At 35.2% G+C, this 22,981-nt stretch overlaps 1 protein-coding gene across 6 annotated transcripts in view; it reads left to right on the top strand.

Annotated features, from left to right (window-relative positions):
• Positions 1 to 22,981, top strand: part of LOC114463953 (plasma membrane calcium-transporting ATPase 1-like) — a 151,907-nt gene that overhangs the window by 80,727 nt on the left and 48,199 nt on the right. For 4 of the 6 annotated variants that reach the window (XM_028447861.1, XM_028447855.1, XM_028447858.1 and 1 more), the window contains 5 exons: positions 628 to 825; positions 4,115 to 4,372; positions 5,482 to 5,607; positions 6,993 to 7,118; positions 17,285 to 17,320. In XM_028447861.1, the coding sequence (XP_028303662.1) occupies positions 628 to 825; positions 4,115 to 4,372; positions 5,482 to 5,607; positions 6,993 to 7,118; positions 17,285 to 17,320 (744 nt within the window). The remainder of the gene's footprint in view (positions 1 to 627; positions 826 to 4,114; positions 4,373 to 5,481; positions 5,608 to 6,992; positions 7,119 to 17,284; positions 17,321 to 22,981) is intronic. The other 2 variants (XM_028447859.1, XM_028447860.1) reach the window with 1 other exon arrangement.

Raw genomic sequence — 22,981 nt, forward strand, 5'->3', positions numbered from 1 at the left:
TTTTTTGACCTATCTCCTTTGTCCCATGTTTGCCCTTTTTCAAAGATTTCTGACACTTTTTTCAGACTTATGTTACCTTTTGCCATTTAATACCTATTTTTTTTTCCTATTTTTTGTCTATTTTTGCAAATTTCATTTTGACACTTTTATTCAATGTTTGTCTTTTATTTAATTTTTTGGCCACTTTTCCTCCTAATAAGCTAACTTTTGCCTAATAAATACGACTTGTTTGCTTTTTTCTCTACATTTTGCCTTTTTCGCCATAGTTTGCCACATTTTGCTGATTAAAGCGATCCGTTGCCATTACATACCACCTGGTTCCTCTTTATTCGCCCATTTTTGGCCTCTCTTGACTGCTTCTGTCCCATTTTAGTCATTTTACATATTTTTTTTTTTTCAGACATGTTTTAGCCACCTGTTACCATGTTTGCCTCCACTCGCTCTTCAAAAAAAAAAAAAAACATAGCAGATCAGATCGGCCCAATTCGGGTTGTCAGTCCACTGGGACAATGCCCGGTATGCCAGATGGCCAGTCCACCCCTGTATGACAGTAATGTACAACGTTTTCTCACCATCTTGGTTTTTTGTTGTCATTAATGTGATGGTGTTGTGTTTGTGCGTATGCAGGTCTGTCTGGTAACCCTGTTGACCTGGAGAAACGTCACACAGCCTTTGGAAAGAACTTCATTCCTCCTAAAAAACCCAAGACGTTCCTGCAGCTGGTGTGGGAAGCTCTACAGGACGTCACACTCATTATCCTGGAAATCGCTGCCATCATCTCACTGGGCCTGTCCTTCTACCACCCCCCAGGGGGCCCCAGTGAAGGTGAGTACACGCACCTTGTACACCTGCATCACATTCAGGTTTGGGTAAATATGGCCATCAGAAGATGGAAATGTGATCTGATCAATAAACCAGATTCTGGGCCTTAAATGCTTCTGTCTGGTTCTGTTAGAACAGAACACTGCTTTTATCTCAGCATGTTTGTGTGATCAAAGGCCACTTTGTCATGTCAGCTTTTATAGTTTATGATGAGTGATCTGAGCATTAATACAGGAAACAACAAAGGATGTGGGTTTTTGTTCTAGTTTTATGTAATTTATGAGAATTTTTTACGTTTTTGGTATCGTTTTGTGTATGTTTTGGGATCATTTTGTATTTTTTGCTCTCACTTTGTGCGTTTTTTTGTTGTTTTGTGTGTTTTTAGTGTTGGTTTTCAGTGTCTTTTGTTTGTTTCTGGGATCATTTTGTCTATTTTTCTTTCTTTTTGTGTGTTTTTGTTGTATTTTATGTCTTTAGAGTGAATTCGTGCCTTTACTTTAGGGGCCGCCATTCTTTCTCTGAATTCCAAAAACTATTTCATAAAAAATATTTTTTGTTTAACTTGTTTATAATGTTTCAATTTTGATTTTATTTATTGAACAATTTCATTAAATTTGTTGTGTAGCAATTTAGTTTTTGCTGATTTTGTTTGAAGATATAAATCTTAATTTGTGTACCCCCCAAATGTTATCATTTATTGATCATCTTTTCAACTACATTTACCTTCAAAATTAAAGGTTTGTTATGTCTTAACTTTTTATGTATTTCACCTTTTAAAAACACAAACCTTTTCACCTGTTAAGGACAATAAAGTGAATCACAATATGCTTGTATTTGAGCCGCTCATAATCAGAGTGAATATTAAAAGGACGCTTTGTGTGAATCTGTGTTTGTGGCCAAACTGGACCGTGATAAACGATCTGACCTGGTGATGCTGACTCGCTCTGCCTCTAAAGAGGATTTGGAAATGAAGGATGCTTACAAAGCAGACACAACTATCCATTTAGACGCTGTTCAAATCTTCTATTATAAAGGTTTGGCTGACACTGGAGTGGTCTCGCTGTGGCCCTTTGCATGTATTCACAGACGTCAGGAAGAATTATCACCTGCCGACACATCACTAAACCCAAAGCTGACCTAGATTCATCCCAAACCAACACGGCTTTAACGAAAAACAACAACAAATGCAGTGAAATAAATCTTTACCTTGAGGTTTTTAACCCTGCAGTGGCATAAAAAGAAAGTATAAGCAGAGATTAGAGGAAAACAACTACAGGAAACAAGAGTCGTATTGATGTGATGAACCTAAACAATAGGGATGTGAATCTTTGGGTGTCTCACGATTCAATTCCATTCTGATTCTTAGGGTCACGATTAGATTCAAAATTGATTCTCGATTCAAACGATTCGTGATTCAAAAATTGATGCAATGCATAGTGTGTTAAGGCAAAATATGGCATCAAAACAATACAGTTTGTATGAGATCATTTTAAATAAACTGATTACAATGATGTAATCACACAAATGCAAACTTAGGTAACAAGGTAACATTTATTCATGCTAAACAAAAAAAAATGTACTGTACAAGAAATAACTTGCATAAATAAAATTGTTCCAGAAGTCTCAACTCTCAGTGACCACAAGAACTGTAGAACTGCTTCCGTCCTATACTTTGTCTGGTTTTTTGTTGTTGTTTTGTGTTCCGACTTGTATTGTTTGACTTGCAATTAAAAAAACAAAAAACAAAAAACATTAGATTAGAATCGCGATGTGAACCGATTTTTTTCCTCCACCCTTACTAAACAAAATTCTAATAATGGTTTATTTATTGCTTTGTGGACTTTACCTGTTTGTCCTGTAGTCAAGGGCGTGTGCGTGTGTTTCCCTGTGAAAAAATGTCCCAATAGCATTTTGTATCTTAGACTAATCTTGTTTTTAAAAACAAATGATGAGCTGTGTTTTGAAATTCACTGGTTTTTGTGCAGTAAAAGAGGATTAGTTTACCTTTTAATGTATTTATATTCAACCTAATTAATAAAACACTAGTATTAATGATCAATATTACGTTTAAAAACAATCTGATGTAATCCATATCTTGCAAACTATAGTTAGTTGTAGTTTGAAGTTACAAATGTATATTAAATATGTGGAATGGCGCAAACACAGCATCTCTACTCTTGATCATTCCAGCAAGTTCATTTTTATCTTTTTTTAAATCTTTTTTTCAGGAAATTTACTTTTAATTTTGCTTTGATTTCCTGACGTGTCTCGACTGCCAACTGTCAGTCTTCCTCAGAGGCATCTACTGATTGCATGCATGTGTCCTTATGAGTTCTTAATCTGGCCACGCCCCTTGTCCCAGTCCATGATGTGGTTTGATATTACAGACTTGAGGAAGACAGAACTTAAGAGCTCATAAGGACATGTGAAAGCAATCAGTAGATGCCTCTGAGGAAGACTTGACAGTTGGCAGTCCAAAACATGAGATGAACATATATATTAACATATCATTTTTTGTCAGTTGGCTTGAGTTTAAAGTCACTTTAATTGATATATTAGTGAAATCAGTCTTAATGTAGTTAAATAAAAGTTTTCCATCCTTGGGCCGGGACCCCATGTGGGGTCGCCTGGAATTAAAAAAAACACTCAAAATCACACACAATAGATACCAAATAACTGTATCCTATACTTAAACTTTCTCAAAAATTAATCTAGTTCAAATAAAATGTGGTATTATATATCTATATATATACACTTTGTTACGTAAGACGATTAGGGCCAATTTTGATGAATAAAAAATAGTTATGGGCAAATCAAAAATAAAGTTAAAATGTCAAGATTAAAATCGAGAAGACGAGAATAAAGTCGAAATTTCAAAAATAAACTCAAAATAGAAATTTACAGAATTGGCTGTAGATTTGACTTTATTAGCAAACCTCTGACTTTTTTCACGATATTGTATCTTTAATTCATTTTCAAAATTTTCACTTTAATCCCGGCTTTAATCTCGAAATTATATTTCAACTTTAATTTTGAAATTTCAACTTTATTCTTGATTTGCCCAAAATTATTTCCTCCATCAAAATTGGCCCTAATCCTCTTCCGTACGTTGTGCAATAATCCTGGCTACTCTATATGTGTAACACACTTTAATAAACATGATCTAAAACTAATTCTAGAAAATAAAAAAGTATCTGGCGTTGCCGGACATTTGTGATATCAAAATGGGGCCACGACCCAAAAAAAGGTTGGGAACCTCTAATTTAAACGTTGCTTCCCTTTCATTCCCCAGAATGTGGTCAGGTTGCAGGCGGCGTAGAGGACGAGGGCGAGTCCCAGGCCGGTTGGATAGAGGGCGCCGCCATCCTGTTCTCCGTCATCATCGTCGTCCTGGTAACCGCCTTCAACGACTGGTCCAAAGAGAAGCAGTTCCGTGGGTTACAGAGTCGCATCGAACAGGAACAAAAGTTCACCGTCATCCGCAAAGGTCAAGTCATTCAGATCCCTGTGGCTGAGATCGTAGTGGGAGACATCGCTCAGATTAAATACGGTACGTAGACCACGCCTCTAATCAAATCACCAAGGAAATGACCATAGATTGAATTATATATTTATCAACATTTGATGAAAGTGTCAGCCTGAATGGCGTTGCTTACGTGGGTCATTTCAAAACATTTTCAGGACGTCCCACGCACTTTGGGCAAAAATTTCAGAATTTTTTTAGACCAATCTTTCCCTTATAAATCAATAGGCACACTATATACTTTTTGAGATATGGTCAATTTAGTGAGGGGGGTATGTGTCCATTTTTGTGCGTCCCTATTTTTCCTTTCATTTTCAGCTTCTAATATCTCATGAAATACATCACATATGAAACTGAAATTTGCTATAGTAATACAGCTTGACCTACTCTCTTAGAATATATAAAAACATCTGCTATATACAGTATCTGGTGGACATAACAGCTCCTCAAAATTGGAAACAAGTTTTTCAGGGTTTGGGTCTGGAACATGGGCCTTCAGTAAACTACTTAGCATATGTCTCAGCTCCCTGTAATATGATCAGCTTAGAGCTATGAACATAGACTGTTCACATCACTAATGATTAGTCACTTATATGCAGTGGTTATTGGGTGACAGACTCTGGACTTTACTATTTTCATTGGCCCATAACTGCATGTGGGAATATAGTATAAATGTTACTCGTTCTTTGGATATGCAACAGTTTACTGTATCTTTATGCAACTTCTTCATTTTTATTTTGGACCCCAACTTTGGGTTATTTTCCCATTTGCGAATATTGAAAATCCTTTACATGAGGCCGTTGTAGCTTTCCTCTGTGTCTTGTCATCATTTAGTGTTTATTAGTTTTTCACGAGTAACAATTTTCGTTTCTTTTTGAAGTGTTTTTTATAACTACAGCTTCTTGTGATGGAAGCGTCTGGTAGCTTCTCGGTAGATTTGTTAAATGACATAGAATGACCCAGGTATATACATGCTCATTGTACACACAAATAGAACCAAAATACATAAAATATACAATTAAAAAAGCAAAAATTCAGAATGATTTTTGAGCCTTAATTAGATGTAAAATAATGAAATAGTAACCTAGAAACACGTGAGGTGCTGGAATCAAACCTCCAACCTTCCCTGCCTGCAGGTGACCTTCTACCCGCTGACGGGATCCTGATCCAAGGCAACGACCTGAAAATTGACGAGAGCTCACTGACGGGCGAGTCTGACCAGGTTCGAAAGTCCTTGGAGAAGGACCCCATGCTGCTGTCCGGTGAGTGCCTGAACACGATCTCTTTCCACATGGGTCCGCAATTAAAGCTGCAGTATGTAAGTTTTTTTGCCATCATTTGATCAAAAATCCATAATCATCGTTGAGCATATTGTAATCCAAAGTGTTCTGAGTGGACAGTGAATTTCTGGAAATGAGCTTTAGAAATACAGGAGCGTGACGCTGGATTTCAGCCAATCAGAGATCTTTCTACCATCCCATGAGCTATTTTAAGCATTATTATTGGCTGCTCGAGTTGCTCGTCAAAAGTCTATGCGTGTTCACGATCTGAGAGTCGGGACAGTCCAATGGCAGATATTCCAGCAGAAGTCACTATCGTGGCTTTTGGCACAGTGGTTACATGGCAATGCAAGAGGAAAAAAGGAAGGACTGAGGTGGAGAAGCAACAGAATAAAGGCACAAACATGTTCAGGAGAAAAAGACTCCACGAAAGTTCCTCTGACTCGGTATGGGCAGTGGACTGCACAAGATCCACTTTCAGTCTGTGCACAGTCTGCCCCACATACCGAGTCAGAGAGAGAGAGAGTGATAACAGATGAGATAAATGGCTTGTAAACCTAAGAGAAACATTATCTAAGGTGAAATGATATTAATATTTGCAGTGTGAATGTGGAGTGTCTGTCTGCTCTGATCAGCTGGGATCAGGAGGCGGAGGGGAGAAGAAGCGTGGAGCGTTTCACGATTCTGCATACTGCAGCTTTAAAGAAATGGTTTTCTAATACTGAAGGACAAACTTTTCATTAGTTTTTGGTACTTAATGTTGTTTTTTAGAACCCATTTGTACATTTAAAAATATTTTATTTATAAAAGTGTGTATTTATGGTTTATTTGAGAGGAACAGATACCAGTACATAGACTGACCTGTAAAAAATAATCAAAATGAACCTTGCATTGCTGTCCTGCTTGACTTTAAACCTGAAAATATACATACGCTGAACATTTTGAAGTTTCTTGGGGAAACGGCCATTATTTGATCACTGTCACAGAAACACTGAAGATGTTTGTTGGTCAAAAACATCTAAACACATTAATAATCCTTCCTAATCATGTTAGTTTCTTCACAACTTTCCATTTAGATTTTCAAACTATTTAACGTTATAATTATTACATTTCAGTCGTTTTTCTGTGGCTTTAATTTAGCACCTGCTGAAAATACAATTTAACAGCCATAACCATTTTGGTTACTTTGATTTATAGGTAATATTATTGTATATAATAGAATGTCAATAATAATATTACAGCTGACTAAATACACTCCATTCAGCAGTTTTACAACATTAATAATAATAATAAGACTGTGGCCCTTTGATAATGATGTTTCTGGTTTGAATCCCAGTCACCGTGTGAATGAATGTGTGTGCATGCAGGGACCCACGTCATGGAGGGATCAGGCAGGATGGTGGTTTCTGCCGTCGGCCTCAACTCTCAGACTGGCATCATCTTCACTCTGCTGGGTGCCAGCGAGCACGACGAAGAAAAGAAAGTGAAGAAAAGTAAGACAAGTCCAGGCCTGCCACGCACACACGCACACACACACACGCACGCACAAAGAGATCATCTCAGCTCACGTTAAGCCACTGCAGGTCGCACAAAGACAGTGAGCGTGTGAAGTGTTGGGAGGAAAGAAAGTTTGAACAGAAAAGTGACTTTATTAAGCATGTCCGGGGCTGAAATGCAGCTTTTTTCTGCATTGTACCTCCTTTTTATTATTATTATTATTCAGCTGGCAGTGATTTAAAGATGTCCCTGTTGTACTGCCAGCAGGTAGAGTTCCTCCCATCTAGGCTGACAAAGCAGAGCTGTTTGGTGGTTGAACTCCATCAACTCTAAATGTGAATAAATGAGACCACAGATGGATTCACAAGCACCTAAACTGTTTTTAAATTGGCTGTTATCTGCTGTTATCGGCTGGTCTACCATTAAAACCCTTTAGTATGACCCATAAAGTCACAGCAAAGCAAACAAATTAGGTTTCATTATGTGCACCCCCAAAGTAAATGGACAAAATGGCTAAAAAACATATAACCTTAAGGAAATACGGTATATAAAAAAGACAACAAAATTAATAGAAAAAAAATGTAAAACACTAAAATACAGAAAATGACAAAAATAAAAAAAAATACACAAATCTAGCCAAATACATAGAAAATTACAGAAAAAATACATAAAAGGACAACAAAAATACACACAAAAATGTAAAATATAACAGTAATTACAACAGAAATACACATAATTAACCAAAACTTCACATGATGACTACAAATACACAAAACATATAGCAAATGACAACAGAAATGCACACAATTAACCAAAAGTTGTACAAGATGACTAAAAATACACACAAAAACATAAAATATAATAAATAACAATAGAAATACACATAATTAACCAGAAGTTGCACATGATGACTAAAAATACTCAAAAAAATGCAAATATATTTTATAAAATGACTAATGAAACACGCAAAATTAACCATGTTGCACAAGATGACTAGAAATACACAAAAATATAACAAATGACAACAGAAATACACTTCATTAACCAAAAGTTGTACAAGATTTCTAAAAATACAAAAAAATATTACACATTTATTTTATAAAATGACTAAAGAAATACATAAATTAACCGTAAGTTGCGCAAAGTGACTAGAAATACACAAAATGACTCCAAAAATATCAGAAAAGTAAATAAAGCGACATCACAAAAATGTCTCAAAAGACAAACAAAAACACACAAAACCCTTTGTCCTTGCCTTTATTAACACTCAGGTCTTTCATTATTCTAGATTCTGACATGAATGTTGAATGTGACAGAAAATCACATTTTTGTGACCCCTGCTGTGATAAAAATGGCCCCTCCCTGATCTACTGTAAGGCACTATGAGACAAAGTCATCATTAAAGGAAACGACAGCTGGTAGTTTTCCCTTTCCACATTAATTTGAATTAAAAAAATGATTTAAAACAGATTTTATCTGTTTAACAGGGTAACTCCACAGATCAGTAGTTTGTCCATTTTTGGGGGTGTTTTCTTTTATCAAACATAATAATCATCTAGAAAAACATAGATTGGTGTGGTACATCATGAATAAACATCATGGTCTCATTATTCTCTGTAGTTATTGATGCCACGTCGTTGATGCACTGAATTAAAGGTGATGTGATGCTGGTTAAAAAAGGGTAAAGCTATTATTTCTTTTTGTTTTTTGTTTAGCATTTGGTTGCTTTTGGAGGAGGAAATCCTCTGAAAGCTGAAACCCAAATGCTCCTGCTACTACTCACAGCAGACTGATAAACCAACAGGCTTCTGCAGTCGGTCTCTATTGCTTTTTGATTTGCTTGTGATCACGCTAACCCCCTTTGACTCATGTCCTTGTTTATTTTACCCTCAGTTGGTTTTTTGTCTGATCATTTTTTTTTTATTATTTTTATTGGCCAGAATTTGAGTTTGTCAGGCATTCATTGTGAACTGGCTGAATGTAGCAGCTCAGCGGAGAGAGACGCTTCGGTTTCTGTTTGGGCCTCAAGGTATAAAAGAAACAAAGTGTATTTAAAAAAAAAAAAAAAAATATATATATATATATATATAGTATAAAAAAGCAACACAATTCCTAATGAGGAGAGCCATGAGGTAATGTTTCAGTTTCACAGAGAATAACTCGAGTTGTGTGTTCACATCTTAAAAAACAAAAATGTGTTGTTTTAAAATCTCCCACAATAAAACTGTGAGACGTGAAGAGTTGATGCAGAGGAGGCAGAAGAGCAGAAAACAGCTCAAATAAATACCCACGCAAGTTAAAACACCAAGTTTTAAACTGAAAAAAAAATGGCTAAAGGGGAAATAAAACAAAAAACAAAAAAAGACAAAACCAAATGATAAACGACCAAACACAACAGTATGGTGTACGTTTTAGCAGAGTGAGATATCATGTATCAGCAAAACCTCCGTCAAATCTAACGGCCTCACATGTCAAAACAAGCGCTGTCAAATTCCACAAGCTGATGTCGTCAGACTCAACGACATCAGGCCTTTCAAAATAAAACGCCATGTTCCTGTTTTTAGGGAACCGAAAGTACACAAGACTATTTTGAAGGATCCAGAAGTACACATGACAAAGTAAATATATAGTTAAATTAAATGTTGATATATCTTAACCTTTCAATTTATTTTTTTACCAATTGATTGCAAAAACACACAAAGTGAGAGAAAAGTATCCAAATGCACAATAAAATACACAGGAATGGCAAATGTACACAAAAATGACTGCAAAAACTATTAATACTATTAATGCAAAATCACAAAAAACTACACCAATCTATTTCAAAAACAAAATGAGAGAAAATATACAAAACCTCAACAAAAATAAAACGGATTTGACAAAAATGATACACAAAATGACTAAAAAATACACAAAATGACTAAAAAATACACAAAATCACAACAAAAATACACCAAATGGAAGTTTGTTTTTTTTAGATAACAAAAAATACACAGACGACTACAAAAATACAGGAAAATATACAAAATGACATTTTTAAAAAAACACAAAAACAACACAGATTTATTTATTTGTTGGTCTGTTAGCAGGATTACATCAAAGGTTAATAAATCTTTTAAAACTAAATAAATAAAATAACAGCTTTAAAAAATAATGTACACATACGGAAATACACGTGATGTCATCAATAGGTGACGCTTCAGATTTCAAGAGTAAGTTTTATCTATTTTTAAAGGTTAAGATATATTAACCTTTGATGTAATCCTGCTAACAGACCAACAAATAAATAAACACCAGAGAAAATATAGTTAGATTTGCCCCTGCTAGCGTCAACACTGAGTGATTCTGAATAATGAAAATAAAAGCTAAATTAAATTAAAATTAAAGATTTTAGTTATGTATTTTTTTATATTAGAATTAAATTAAAAGCTAAATTACAAAATTTAGGCTTGAAACTGAAACTCCATTAAAGTTTACTAAAATACTCAAAAGTCTTCAAAAAACTAACCTGAAACTAATATTGGACATCAACGTTCATATTTAACAAGATTCAACAACCAACATTTTAACATTGTTTCACGTCTCACCAAAAAAGTGTTTTATTTCCCTAAAGGTCGACGCCCACCAGGTCCTCACAGAGATACAAACACACTCGGTACGGAGCGTTTATAATCTGGAACAGCCGACACACAACAGACTTAGCGTTCACACACACGCCACACACAACACACACACACACACACGGCCAAATTTATGCATTCATGCCGAGTGACAGCTTGAATGCATATCTCTAAGGCAAAATAGCCTGTAGTGTGTTCAAATACACACACACACACACACACACACACACGATCAGTCCCAATCATGAACCCATAAACCAAAAATAATAAAGAAATGTTTGTCTGTTTCTTTTTAAGAGCTTAAAGCAGTTCTCACTTCACCGTCCTTTCAAAATAAAATGTAAATCTCCTCCTTTTGCTTTTTCACTGGAACCAATTCACTCAATACCAAATGATTACATGATCTCTGTAGCATTACAGTATGATTATGGTTATGAATTAATTATTTTCATGGTTGTTAAGTCATTACATTTGATTTCAGCAGCTGAGTGAAGCTGTTTCAAGCACACATGGTGATGTTTAAAGCCTAATGACATCCTAAAGTCACTTGTGATTAGGTCAACAGATAATGTATGTGAATGTAAAGTAGCCCTAAATTAAAAAAATATATGGTGTGGATCATTTTGGCCATTTAAAGTGAGTATGTTGTTGAGTATAGAAATAATGAGACGTAAACGCATAAAATAACACTAAAAACAAACAAAAAAACGCACAGGATAAGTAGAAAATTTACAAAATGACTCCTAAAATACAGAATCACAAAAAACTAAACCAATTGAGAGAAAAGTCTCCAAATTGCACAATAAGAAATACACAGCATGGCAAAAATTTGTACAAAAAATGGACTCCAAAATCTCAAATAACAACAAAAAATATTCAAATGTAGATCCAAAATGACAAAAACATGGCTCCTATAGTGCAAAATCACAAAAACTACACCAATTTATTCCAAAACACACAAAATGAGAGAAAATATACAAAACCTCAATAAAAATAAAAGATTGACAAAAAATATACAAAATGACAAAAAAATACACAAAAATTTGAAATTACACAAAACACAAAACCACAACAAAAATACATGAAATGGAAGAAAAATGAAAAAAAGAAAAGAAATGAATAAAAACGAAGACAACAAAAAACAGGAAATATACAAAACAACATTTGAAAAAACACCAAAAGGACTTTTAAAATACGAAACCACAAAAACAACACCGATTTATTGCAAAAACTTACAAAGTGAGAGAAAAGTATCCAAAACTAATAAAAAATACACAGAATGGCAAAATGTACACTGAAATGACTCCAAAAACATAAAATAACAACAAAAATACACAAAAAAACAACAACAAAAATACACAAGACAACAGATAAATATACAAAACAAAGAGGTTTACACAAAAAATGGCTCCAAAAATACAAAATCACAAAAAAAACCACTCAATTTGATTCTAAAAACACACAAAATGAGAGAAAATATACAAAACCACAACTAAGATAAAAGGAATGGCATTAAAGTATACACAATGACAACATAATACATAAATTACTTCAAAAACACAAAAACAACAACAAAATACACAAACTGAAAGGAAACTGTAAAAAACTATCAACAAAAAATACAAAAAAGACATAATTGATGGAAAAAATACACAAACCCTTCATTCCTGTATCAATGCTCAGTCGGTCATTATTCTAAATGCCGACATTAATTTTTGATAATGTGGCCCTCAGATCAGCGGCCCCTGCTGGGATAAAAGTTCCCATCTCTGATCTTAACTGAACAATAACTACTTTAACATCATGCTAATGTGTACGCAGACAAAATGGAATGAAACCAGCATTAAAGTCGTGTTCTCTAAAATTCCTTTGTAGCACATAAATGAAGTTGGCATGTTCCAATGTGTTTAATACCATTTATAACCATTTAATAACCATTTAATAACTCACTCTCCACTGTGTGATTTAATGAAGGCTGCAGGAAACTTGGTGTGTGAACGTTAATTATGTTTAAAATCAAATCTTCATTAGTTAAACAGAATTACCCACATGACGATGCCTTTAAGGAGAGTTTATTTTAAATACAATCAGATGAAATATTTCAAACTGCAGTGAGATGATGTTAGCAGCTGCTCGGTTTGTCCTGCAGCTTTCACACACACACACACACACACACACGAACCAGACAGGAGGACGTCTTCCTCTAAACACTAACCACTTTTACTCAGTTAGAAGTGATTAAGTCGAGCAGATCACGTGATTAGACTACAGTTCACACTTCACACGTCTCGCTGCTGGATGAGAGTTAGTGGAAAATGAACGCTCACGGAAACAGTTAATTTCACTTTCAGTTTCTATTATTATCATAACATAACGCTGAAATAGTTTAATTGAGGGTTCAGAAGAGAACAAAGTGAACAGATGTATTTCTAAATCAGAGTTTCTACCCCTAGAACTGCCAATTCTGAATATAACAATGTTTTAATCAAGATCATTGTTCATTAATTAAATAAATTCATCTTCATTTGAAATAATTCAATAGTTGAGAGTTGTATTAACGTTCTGGAATCAAAACATCAAAAAACAAATTAAGGGTGTCCGTGTACAACTTTTTCACTTTCGATACAATCCCGATATTGAGTATTGACCGATGTCGATCCAATACGATATAATCATATATACTTTTATTACTTGTTTTTTTTTATTTTTTTTTATTGTAGGAAGTTACAAAAAGCTTGCTCAATAATAATCAGCAACTGTAGGTATGACAAAAACTGACCCATTTATTATTAACCAACTGAATAAAATCAATAAATTATAGAAGACCACAAAGAATAACTAAATTCAACTAAATCAATGTATATTATATCAAAGATTTAGATTTCCGATGCAGGCCGGGACGCCCTTAAAACAAATCAATAAAAAAAATAGGTAAACCATATTGAGAAGATTGATTTTCCAAGTGTGGTTGAAATTAAATATTGTGCTTGAATGATGACAGAATATCTGTATAATGTTAAAACATCAGCCCCAATGGAAAAAGAGTTTTATGGTTCATTTACTCATTTTCAACTGTTTCCTCATTAAATATTGTAAAAATAATAATAATAATAATATAATAATCCAGAGCTTTTTACATTAAAGTAACTTCAACAATAGTAACAGCTTCCTGAATAATCCCTACAAAGAGTGCACAAACATGTCAAACCTAAGACCCGGGATCCAAATCTGGCCCTTTGGAGCATCCAATTCGGGTCCCTGCAGAGAAAGTCAAAATGATAGAGAAAACATGAATAATTGTGTAAATGAAACTCAATATTTGCAGGTGCTTAGTTTTCCCATTGGTTATATCACTGATGCAGTCATTTTTAATGTTAAACAGTTGAAAAAACTCTAAATTCTAACAAAGTCCTTAAATTTTCCTCAAATTGTGACATAATATTTCCCTTAATTAATTAAAAATTGGTCACAAAATCTAGGAAATGTAAAGTGAAGACCCTGTTGGGACAGATATCTGTCACTTATTGCTTGGATAATGTCGGTTTCTTACATATTTTGAATTTTATGTGTACGTAAAAGTGCAAACTATGGCACAATAATGTTGAAATATTAGTCCCGAGCAGCTTTAAATCGTTAAAACACACTTTCGTAGCAATCTTTGCGACACCGCAACACAACAATAAAAAGAAGGCAGTACATTGATGCATAATAAAGATTATGTGCCATAAAAAACCTGTCAACCAGTCAAAAGTGTCACGAAATGTAGAAAATTCTTGTAGCTCTTTGTACAGAACAAAGAGATGCACAAAAATGGCTCCTAAAATACAAAATCACAAAAAAACCACTCAATTTGATTCTAAAAACACACAAAATGAGAGAAAAATATACAAAACCACAACTAAGATAAAAGGAATGGCATTAAAGTATACACAATGACAACATAATACATAAATTACTTCAAAAACACAAAAAACAACAACAAAAATACACAAACTGAAAGGAAACTGTAAAAAACTATCAACAAAAAATACACAAAAAGACAATAATTGATGGAAAAATACACAAACCCTTCATTCCTGTATCATGCTCAGATCGGTCATTATTCTAAATGCCGACATTAATTTTGATAATGTGGCCTCAGATCAGCGGCCCCCTGCTGGATAAAAGTTTCCCATCTCTGATCTTAACTGAACAATAACTACTTTTAACATCATGCTAATGTGTACGCGACAAAATGGAATGAAACCAGCATTAAAGTCGTGTTCTCTAAAATTCCTTTGTAGCACATAAATGAAGTTGGCATGTTCCAATTGTGTTTAATAACCATTTAATAACCATTTAATAACTCTCTCTCCACTGTGTGATTTAATGAAGGCTGCAGAGGAAACTTGGTGTGTGAACGTTAATTATTGTTTAAAATCAAATCTTCATTAGTTAAACAGAATTACCCACATGACGATGCCTTTAAGGAGAGTTTATTTTAATACAATCAGATGAAATATTTCAAACTGCAGTGAGATGATGTTTAGCAGCTGCTCGGTTTGTCCTGCAGCTTTCACACCACACACACACACACCACACACCACACACACACACACACACACGAACCAGACAGGAGGACGTCTTCCTCTAAACACTAACCACTTTTACTCAGTTAGAAGTGATTAAGTCGAGCAGATCACGTGATTAAGACTACAGTTCACACTTCACACGTCTCGCTGCTTGGATGAGAGTTAGTGGAAAATGAACGCTCACGGAAATGTTAATTTCACTTTCAGTTTCTATTATTATCATAAACATAACGCTGAAATAGTTTAATTGAGGGTTCAGAAGAGAACAAAGTGAACAGATGTATTTCTAAATCAGAGTTTCTACCCCTAGAACTGCACAATTCTGCATATAACAATGTTTTAATCAAGATCATTGTTCATTAATTAAATAAATTCAATCTTCATTTGAAATAATTCAATAGTTGAGAGTTGTATTAACGTTCTGGAATCAAAACATCAAAAACAAATTAAGGGTGTCCGTGTACAACTTTTTTCACTTCCGATACAATCCCGATATTGAGTATTGACGATGTCGATCCCATACGATATAAGATCATATATACTTTTATTACTTGTTTTTTTTAATTTTTTTTTTGTTGTAGGAAGTTACAAAAAGCTTGCTCAATAATAATCAGCAACTGTAGGTATGACAAAAACTGACCCATTTATTATTAACCAACTGAATAAAATCAATAAATTATAGAAGACCACAAAGAATAACTAAATTCAACTAAATCAATGTATATTATATCAAAGATTTAGATTTCCGATGCAGGCCGGGACGCCCTTAAAACAAATCAATAAAAAAAATAGGTAAACCATATTGAGATGATTGATTTTCCAAGTGTGGTTGAAATTAAATATTGTGCTTGAATGATGACAGAATATCTGTATAATGTTAAAACATCAGCCCCAATGGAAAAAGAGTTTTATGGTTCATTTACTAATTTTCAACTGTTTCCTCATTAAATATTGTAAAAATAATAATAATAATAATAATCCAGAGCTTTTTACATTAAAGTAACTTCAACAATAGTAACAGCTTCCTGAATAATCCCTACAATGAGTGCACAAACGTGTCAAACCTAAGACCCGGGATCCAAATCTGGCCCTTTGGAGCATCCAATTCGGTCCCTGCAGGAGGAAGTCAAAATGACAGAGAAAACATGAATAATTGTGTAAATGAAACTCAATATTTGCAGGTGCTTAGTTTTCCCAGTGGTTATATCACATGATTGCAGTCATTTTTAATGTTAAACAGTTGAAAAAACTCTAAATTCTAACAAAGTCCTTAAATTTTCCTCAAATTGTGACATAATATTTCCCTTAATTAATTAAAAATTGGTCACAAAATCTAGGAAATGTAAAGTGAAAGACCCTGTTGGGACAGATATCTGTCACTTATTGCTTGGCTAATGTCGGTTTCTTACATATTTGAATTTTATGTGTACGTAAAAGTGCAAACTATGGCACAATAATGTTGAAATATTAGTCCCGAGCAGCTTTAAATCGTTTATAAAACACACTTTTGTAGCAATCTTTGCGACACCGCAGCACAACAATAAAAAGAAGGCAGTACATTGATGCATAATAAAGATTATGTGCATAAAAAACCTGTCAACCAGTCAAAAGTGTCACGAAATGTAGAAAATTCTTGTAGCCGCTTAGAAATGTCAAGTAAAATATAAATCAAATGTTAGAAAAGGCTTTTCCTCAGAGATCAGGGGATTGTAAAAGTGATTGGCTTCACAAAGTCAATCTTTCTTGGATTAAAAACTTTGAAGTTTTCTGCCTTTCTGGCCACTGCTGTAAAGTCTTGCATCTCTCTCCTCTGATTGGTCCATTCCTGCCCACGGTACACACACGACACACACACACCTGTGGGTTTCTCTACCAGTTTGAACCTTTTGTGTTCGTCCTCAGTTTGATTCGATCTTATTTTTCCTTTGAGCCATCTTATCAGCATTCCGCCCTCTCTCTCTGTCCGAACAGGTAAAAAACAAGGACCCCCCGAAAATCGCAACAAAGGTAACCCCTCCATTCATCCATCCATCTGTCTCTTTGTCCTTCCATCCTCCCTGATCCTCACCCTCTCCTCACCCTCCACCCAGCGTCAGGAGGGGGATGTCCAGTCCATCTCTTCTTCTCTCTCTCTCTCTGTTGTATAAGGGGGACGTTCTCTCGCCTTGCTTTTCCTGTCAAAGGGTGCAACTCTCAACCTCCACGTCTTCAACAATCAGTCAAGGCATCCCTCAGTTGCCATGGAAACAGTCCAAGGGTCAATTGATAAATATATCTTGAAAACATCATTAGATGTGTCCGTAGAAGACAAAAAAAATCTTGTTTTGTCGAAAGAGAAATGCAAATTTTGACGTAAACCTCATGTCAATGATACGCATTCAATCAAGATTAGAAGATTGATCAAAAATAATGGATCTTTTGACATTTCTATATTTGGTTTTTTTGCTATTTCATGTTTATAAGAGCTTTTTTTTTTACATTTTGAGCTAAAACCATCTGAACTGGTCAAACATTAGCTTAGATCTGAAGGAAATTCATGGTAAAATGACTGAATTTGTCAGTAGAGGCATATTTAGGGAAAAATATGTCCTGGTTCAAACATGTTTTTACCCACTGAAATATTAAGTGCGTATTGCTTAATAAAAGCAGAAAAACCCTAGCTTTCTAGTTCCGCTAGTTTTTGTTGGTTTAATTGATAATTTTCAGCACTTTTCCTTTTTCTTTCCACTCCGTTATCATCAACCGTATCCACGGAAACCCAAGAACAACTCTTTGATATACTTTTCTAAAAAGGCAATGAAACACATAAGGTATTAGAACAGGAACCATTGAGTTGTACCTCAGTGTGTGATGTCTGTGACCAACTTTCATGTTGTCGGTAACGGAGTGGAAAGATCTTCATCATTCAACCCCATGTTAAAGAAAAGTTAGGAAGAATTCAGCTCTGCTGCTCATACAGCTTAGCCAACATGGAACATGAAATGAGCCACTGCAACCTTTAAATTCCATGATTTTTAACATCCTAAATGTGCCCCTAATGAAAATTTCACTCATGTAAAAAAGATGCATCTTGAAAATGAATATTTGCATTTTTTTTTTTTTTAGCTAATTATGTTAAAAACCACAGAAACAAGAACAAAAATGACAGAAGTTATTGAAACAATATGAGCGTGAAAGATTATTTAGTTACTGTCTCACAATTTAATTCAAATAAAACTGATTCAGTTCACGATTGTTATATTGCCGTTGAATTTCATTATAACGGCGCTCACTTGCAGTCAACTATCTGATGAAATGAAACTTTACAGCTCATATTTGCTGGAATTGCATCTGCTCTCAGACTTACTAACAGGCTTATTAATATTTCTGTGAGTGTCTCAGTCTTCTCTGTGTCTCTGGTCTTCAGGGCAGAGTCTGTATGAATCACGTCTTATTCGCTCTGATCCAACACGTTCTGCTCCACTGAATACAGCTGATGGTCACACTCGGCTCTAAAGAACAAAAAAAGTGTCGATGCCCAGAAACTTTAAAGTGATAGTGATATTTTGGTGTTGCCATAGCATCCCATTTGGGAAAACATTTATAAATAACATTATTTTTTAATCTCAGGAGCAACATTCGACATCAAATTGATCAAATCAGATTAATTCAAGCAGTTCTATAGTAGAAATAATGAGAATTCTTCCACAATTGTACCTATGCTGACATGATTTGATGTAAATAATTACTTAAACATTAAAAAGAATCAGTGATGATGCACAAACATCTGAAAGATTAATGCTGGGTTTTACTTCATAATTCCAATTGCAATTTTCTCTTTTAAATTAGAAAGTGTAGATATTATGATGCCTCATAAATGGACCCCAGGTCTGTGAATCAGTCACTTGGTAAATTAATATAAATATCTGTGCTGTGGAGAAGTCTTAAAGAAATTATTCTGTATTTAAAGCATTGTGCTTTCTTTCTTTAACACATTTTGACCACAGCTTAGACTGAATAATAACAGAAAGTAGTCAAAATAAATCTGCTTTAAGACGTCTTAGTGTTTCACACCTCGGTTATACGGTTAACATCTTTTTTTTACAATGCTTTAAACATACTAATCATAAGTCTATGTTGACTGGGATTAGCTAGCTAAATAATGATGTAGGGCTTCTTATTTGTACTCGTGATAGCAGAAAATGGACGGAAAACATTTAGTTCATGTTCTGAAACAGAGAAAGCAATCAGACATAATTTAAAATATGTTTTTTTTAATCTTGTCTGCACATGCTGTAGAAGGTCAAAACTATTATTCACAATAGCTATGCATGTTTTATTGTTGCAATTAAATAAATACAATTATTTTATTGAGTAATTGTGACCTTCACCAGCCCTCCCTAAGGAAGGGTAAGATCAGAATATAAAAAGAGAGGGCTGGGTCGCAGCTTGGTGAGGGGGGAAAGGAACATGGGAGAGGGAGTTAGGGTAGGAAAATGGAAGGGGTGGGTTAGGATCAACTATTTTGATTGTGCTGATATCGCAATGTGATGCTACAGTTGTGCATATTTACATTTTTGTTTTTAACACCGAACCCTGACATGACACAGAAATGAATCCCATGCATGTTTTGGGATACAATCACGTACTTACACGCTCATTTACACTGGAAAACGGGTGATTGAATGTTTTGGAAGTTTGAGAAACAAACAACAAACAATAATTTTGGGAAGTTTATAGTCGAACTAAAGTCCACTAAAGAAGGAAAGATGTGCACAACTTGACAAGATGCGACAGTTTAGATAATTGTATACATAATTTAATTTGAACTAGAGTTATACTCTAGAAAGTGAAAGCATAGAATACATTTAAGATTGTGTATGTGGTAAAGAATTATCGTTAGATAATAATTTAAAAAAACATAAATGTAATTTTACGTCAAGTACTGGACATTTCAGGTGACCCCATTTTAATTCCAGGCAACCCCACATGGGGTCATGACCCCAAGGTTGAAAAACACTGCCCTAATGAGCCTTTTCATAATCTGGGAGGTCAAAGGTCAAGAGGGATATAAACGTCAACAAGCTCGGTCGCTTTGTTGATATGGGCTATATGCACGCTTCACTTCAGCGTTTGATTGAAGACCGTGAAAGAACTTCCTGTTCCTAACTCTCCTGTATTATGATAAATTATTATAGTTTTCATATTAATCTCACACAACTCAACAATAGCAGTAAATAGCAGCGTACATCTTATACATTGCATAAGCTACAGGCCTTTCACTGACAAACAGTTTTTCCTGTTTATTCAGAGTTGCTCCTCTTGTTTTATGTTTAGCTAGGTGCTAATGCTACTTTAATACAGTAGCTACAGCTATGTTTGGTAGCATTTATTACCTTGTATAAACCCTAATGTCCTCATCTGAAACAGTAAACCGTTCCAAGCCAAACTTGTTTCTGATTCATCGCCTCCATCTGTCACCGGAGCGCCGCGTACTCCGCCCGGACCTCTTCTATAACACTGAGGGCCGAGTCCAATGCACTCGACTCAACAGACGGGCAGTAGTCGTGATCAGGACATGGTACATCTATTTCCTCCTCAAGGTCCGCAGAGGGAAAGTCTAGACGCTCTCTTTGCCCCCAAACACCAGGACGAGGGGCAGGAAAGGAGTAGTTATTCCATTAAAAAAAGAACGGGGACAGCTCCACCGACGCCCTTGTGCATTTGATTTCTCCTTCATGTCAGGGTTAGGGGTTAGGGGTTTATCTCGCCAGATGTTGACGACCCACTTTTTTTGCAGCTCATCCTCTTGTGGAAACGTAAAAAAAATCAAAAGCAGAACTACATCTCGCTGAAGCTGTACACCTAGGAATGAAACATTGGTATCTTGATGTATCTCCTCTTGTTGGGAAGGTAAACTTTGTCATTTCGGATGTCATTGTGTAGAAACACAACCACACAATAAAAATGAAAAAAACACGTTTCAAAAGTGTGACGGCTCACTTCTCCACTGTTTTAACTGTCCAAAAGCAGTAACAGAAAATACTTTATTGGTCTTATTTTCAACCGGAAATACGTCATGTTTCACTGTGTATATAGCCCATTTCCTAACGGCGTTTGTAATGTTATTCCAGAGATCTTTAGTGTTTTAATAGTGTTTATATTATTAATATTACACATATTCAGACCAGGATTTTCCCCTGAAGCCACTTTTAACTTATGATTGTTATGTATTTTCTGTATTTACCTTTATTGTTGTTAGTTTCTTTTTTTGTCTTGTGTAGTTGTTTTAAAAACTGTAAAGTGTCTCTTTGAATTTTTGAAAATCGCTTATAAATAAAATGTGTTATTATTCATATTCGGTAAATTAGTTACATCATTCACTAACCAGGTCCATGAATATTTTTATTAACCTATTATTTTATTTAAATTTACAAATTTGAAAGAAGCGCACAAGCTCGATCTGATCAGCTGATTGGTCATTGTTTAAAAAGCAGGAAAAACCTGAATTTTCAGCTCATGTGCAGCATTAGCTTTAGCTGCAAACTCAGAATTTCTGCCTGGGAGACGATTCCACGTTTACACAAAAAATCTTTCAGGGAATCAACGCTCCAATGGAAAAAATAAGCTAAATCTCTGTCAGACTCGCTGCCCACACCGTCATACATGGCAAGTTTATCCCTCTTGACCTTTGACCTCATGCGCGAGAACTGAACGAGAGCGAGATTTCTGAGAGTGTGAAAAGGTTTATTATGCTTCTCAACCCTGGACATGAAGCTCATGGCTGTGCAACTTAAACACTTAAACACAGTGTGGGAGTAGAGATACACATGGTCTAAATGACACCTTCTTTAGTCAATAGCAAAGACAGAATTTAGCTCCACGCGACCAGGATCAGGTTGAGCAAAGGTACATAGGATGGGGGGATTGGGGAACGTTTGTGTTCCTCGCTCTGATCAAGAGTCAATTCTTAGTGCGAAAGAACAGTCTGACCTCTGAGGCGTCCTTTAATGACGCCATCACCCCAACCTCCAAAACCAGCCAATAGACGCCAGGCTCCATGTGATCTGACACATGTCTAGTTTCTTCTGCAAGCTGTCCACACACACACACACACACGCACACACGCTTCCCTCTTTCCAACCTCCCATGGTTATAGCATCTGTTGGTGCAAAAACAGTGCTTGGTTTTGGCACGTGCACACATATACACACACACATACACACACTAGATGCGTTTCTATTACTCTTGTAAATGCGCAAAAATCTAAAAAGCTCAACAAAGACGTAATGGAAACACCTGAATTTCGGAGAAAAAACGGTCAAATATCGCTAAAAAGTTTTTAGGTTTTCATGAGGAAGTTTTTCAGATGTTTCGATATTAAAATGTATCGCAAAAGCGCAACGGAAACACTTTTCACACAATTGCACATCATAGGACTTGACGTACCTGTTGCGGTACGTGGTCAGAAGAGGAGACTGAGACATTTCTTAGCATCATACTTAAAAATGATTACTGCCACATTACACAGCAAACAACAAAAGAATGCAGAGTTTTAAGGAGTGTTGGAGCGTCCATCTTCCTGCAACAAAGTCTCGCGGGATGAGATTTCACAAAAGTTTCGAGGCTCCTCCCCAAACAAACCTTCAAAATACGTTCGAAAGGCAATTATACTTTGTTGAAATTTTA

This window comes from Gouania willdenowi, chromosome 5 (assembly GCF_900634775.1).
Source record: "Gouania willdenowi chromosome 5, fGouWil2.1, whole genome shotgun sequence".
Taxonomy (NCBI): Eukaryota; Metazoa; Chordata; class Actinopteri; order Blenniiformes; family Gobiesocidae; genus Gouania; species Gouania willdenowi.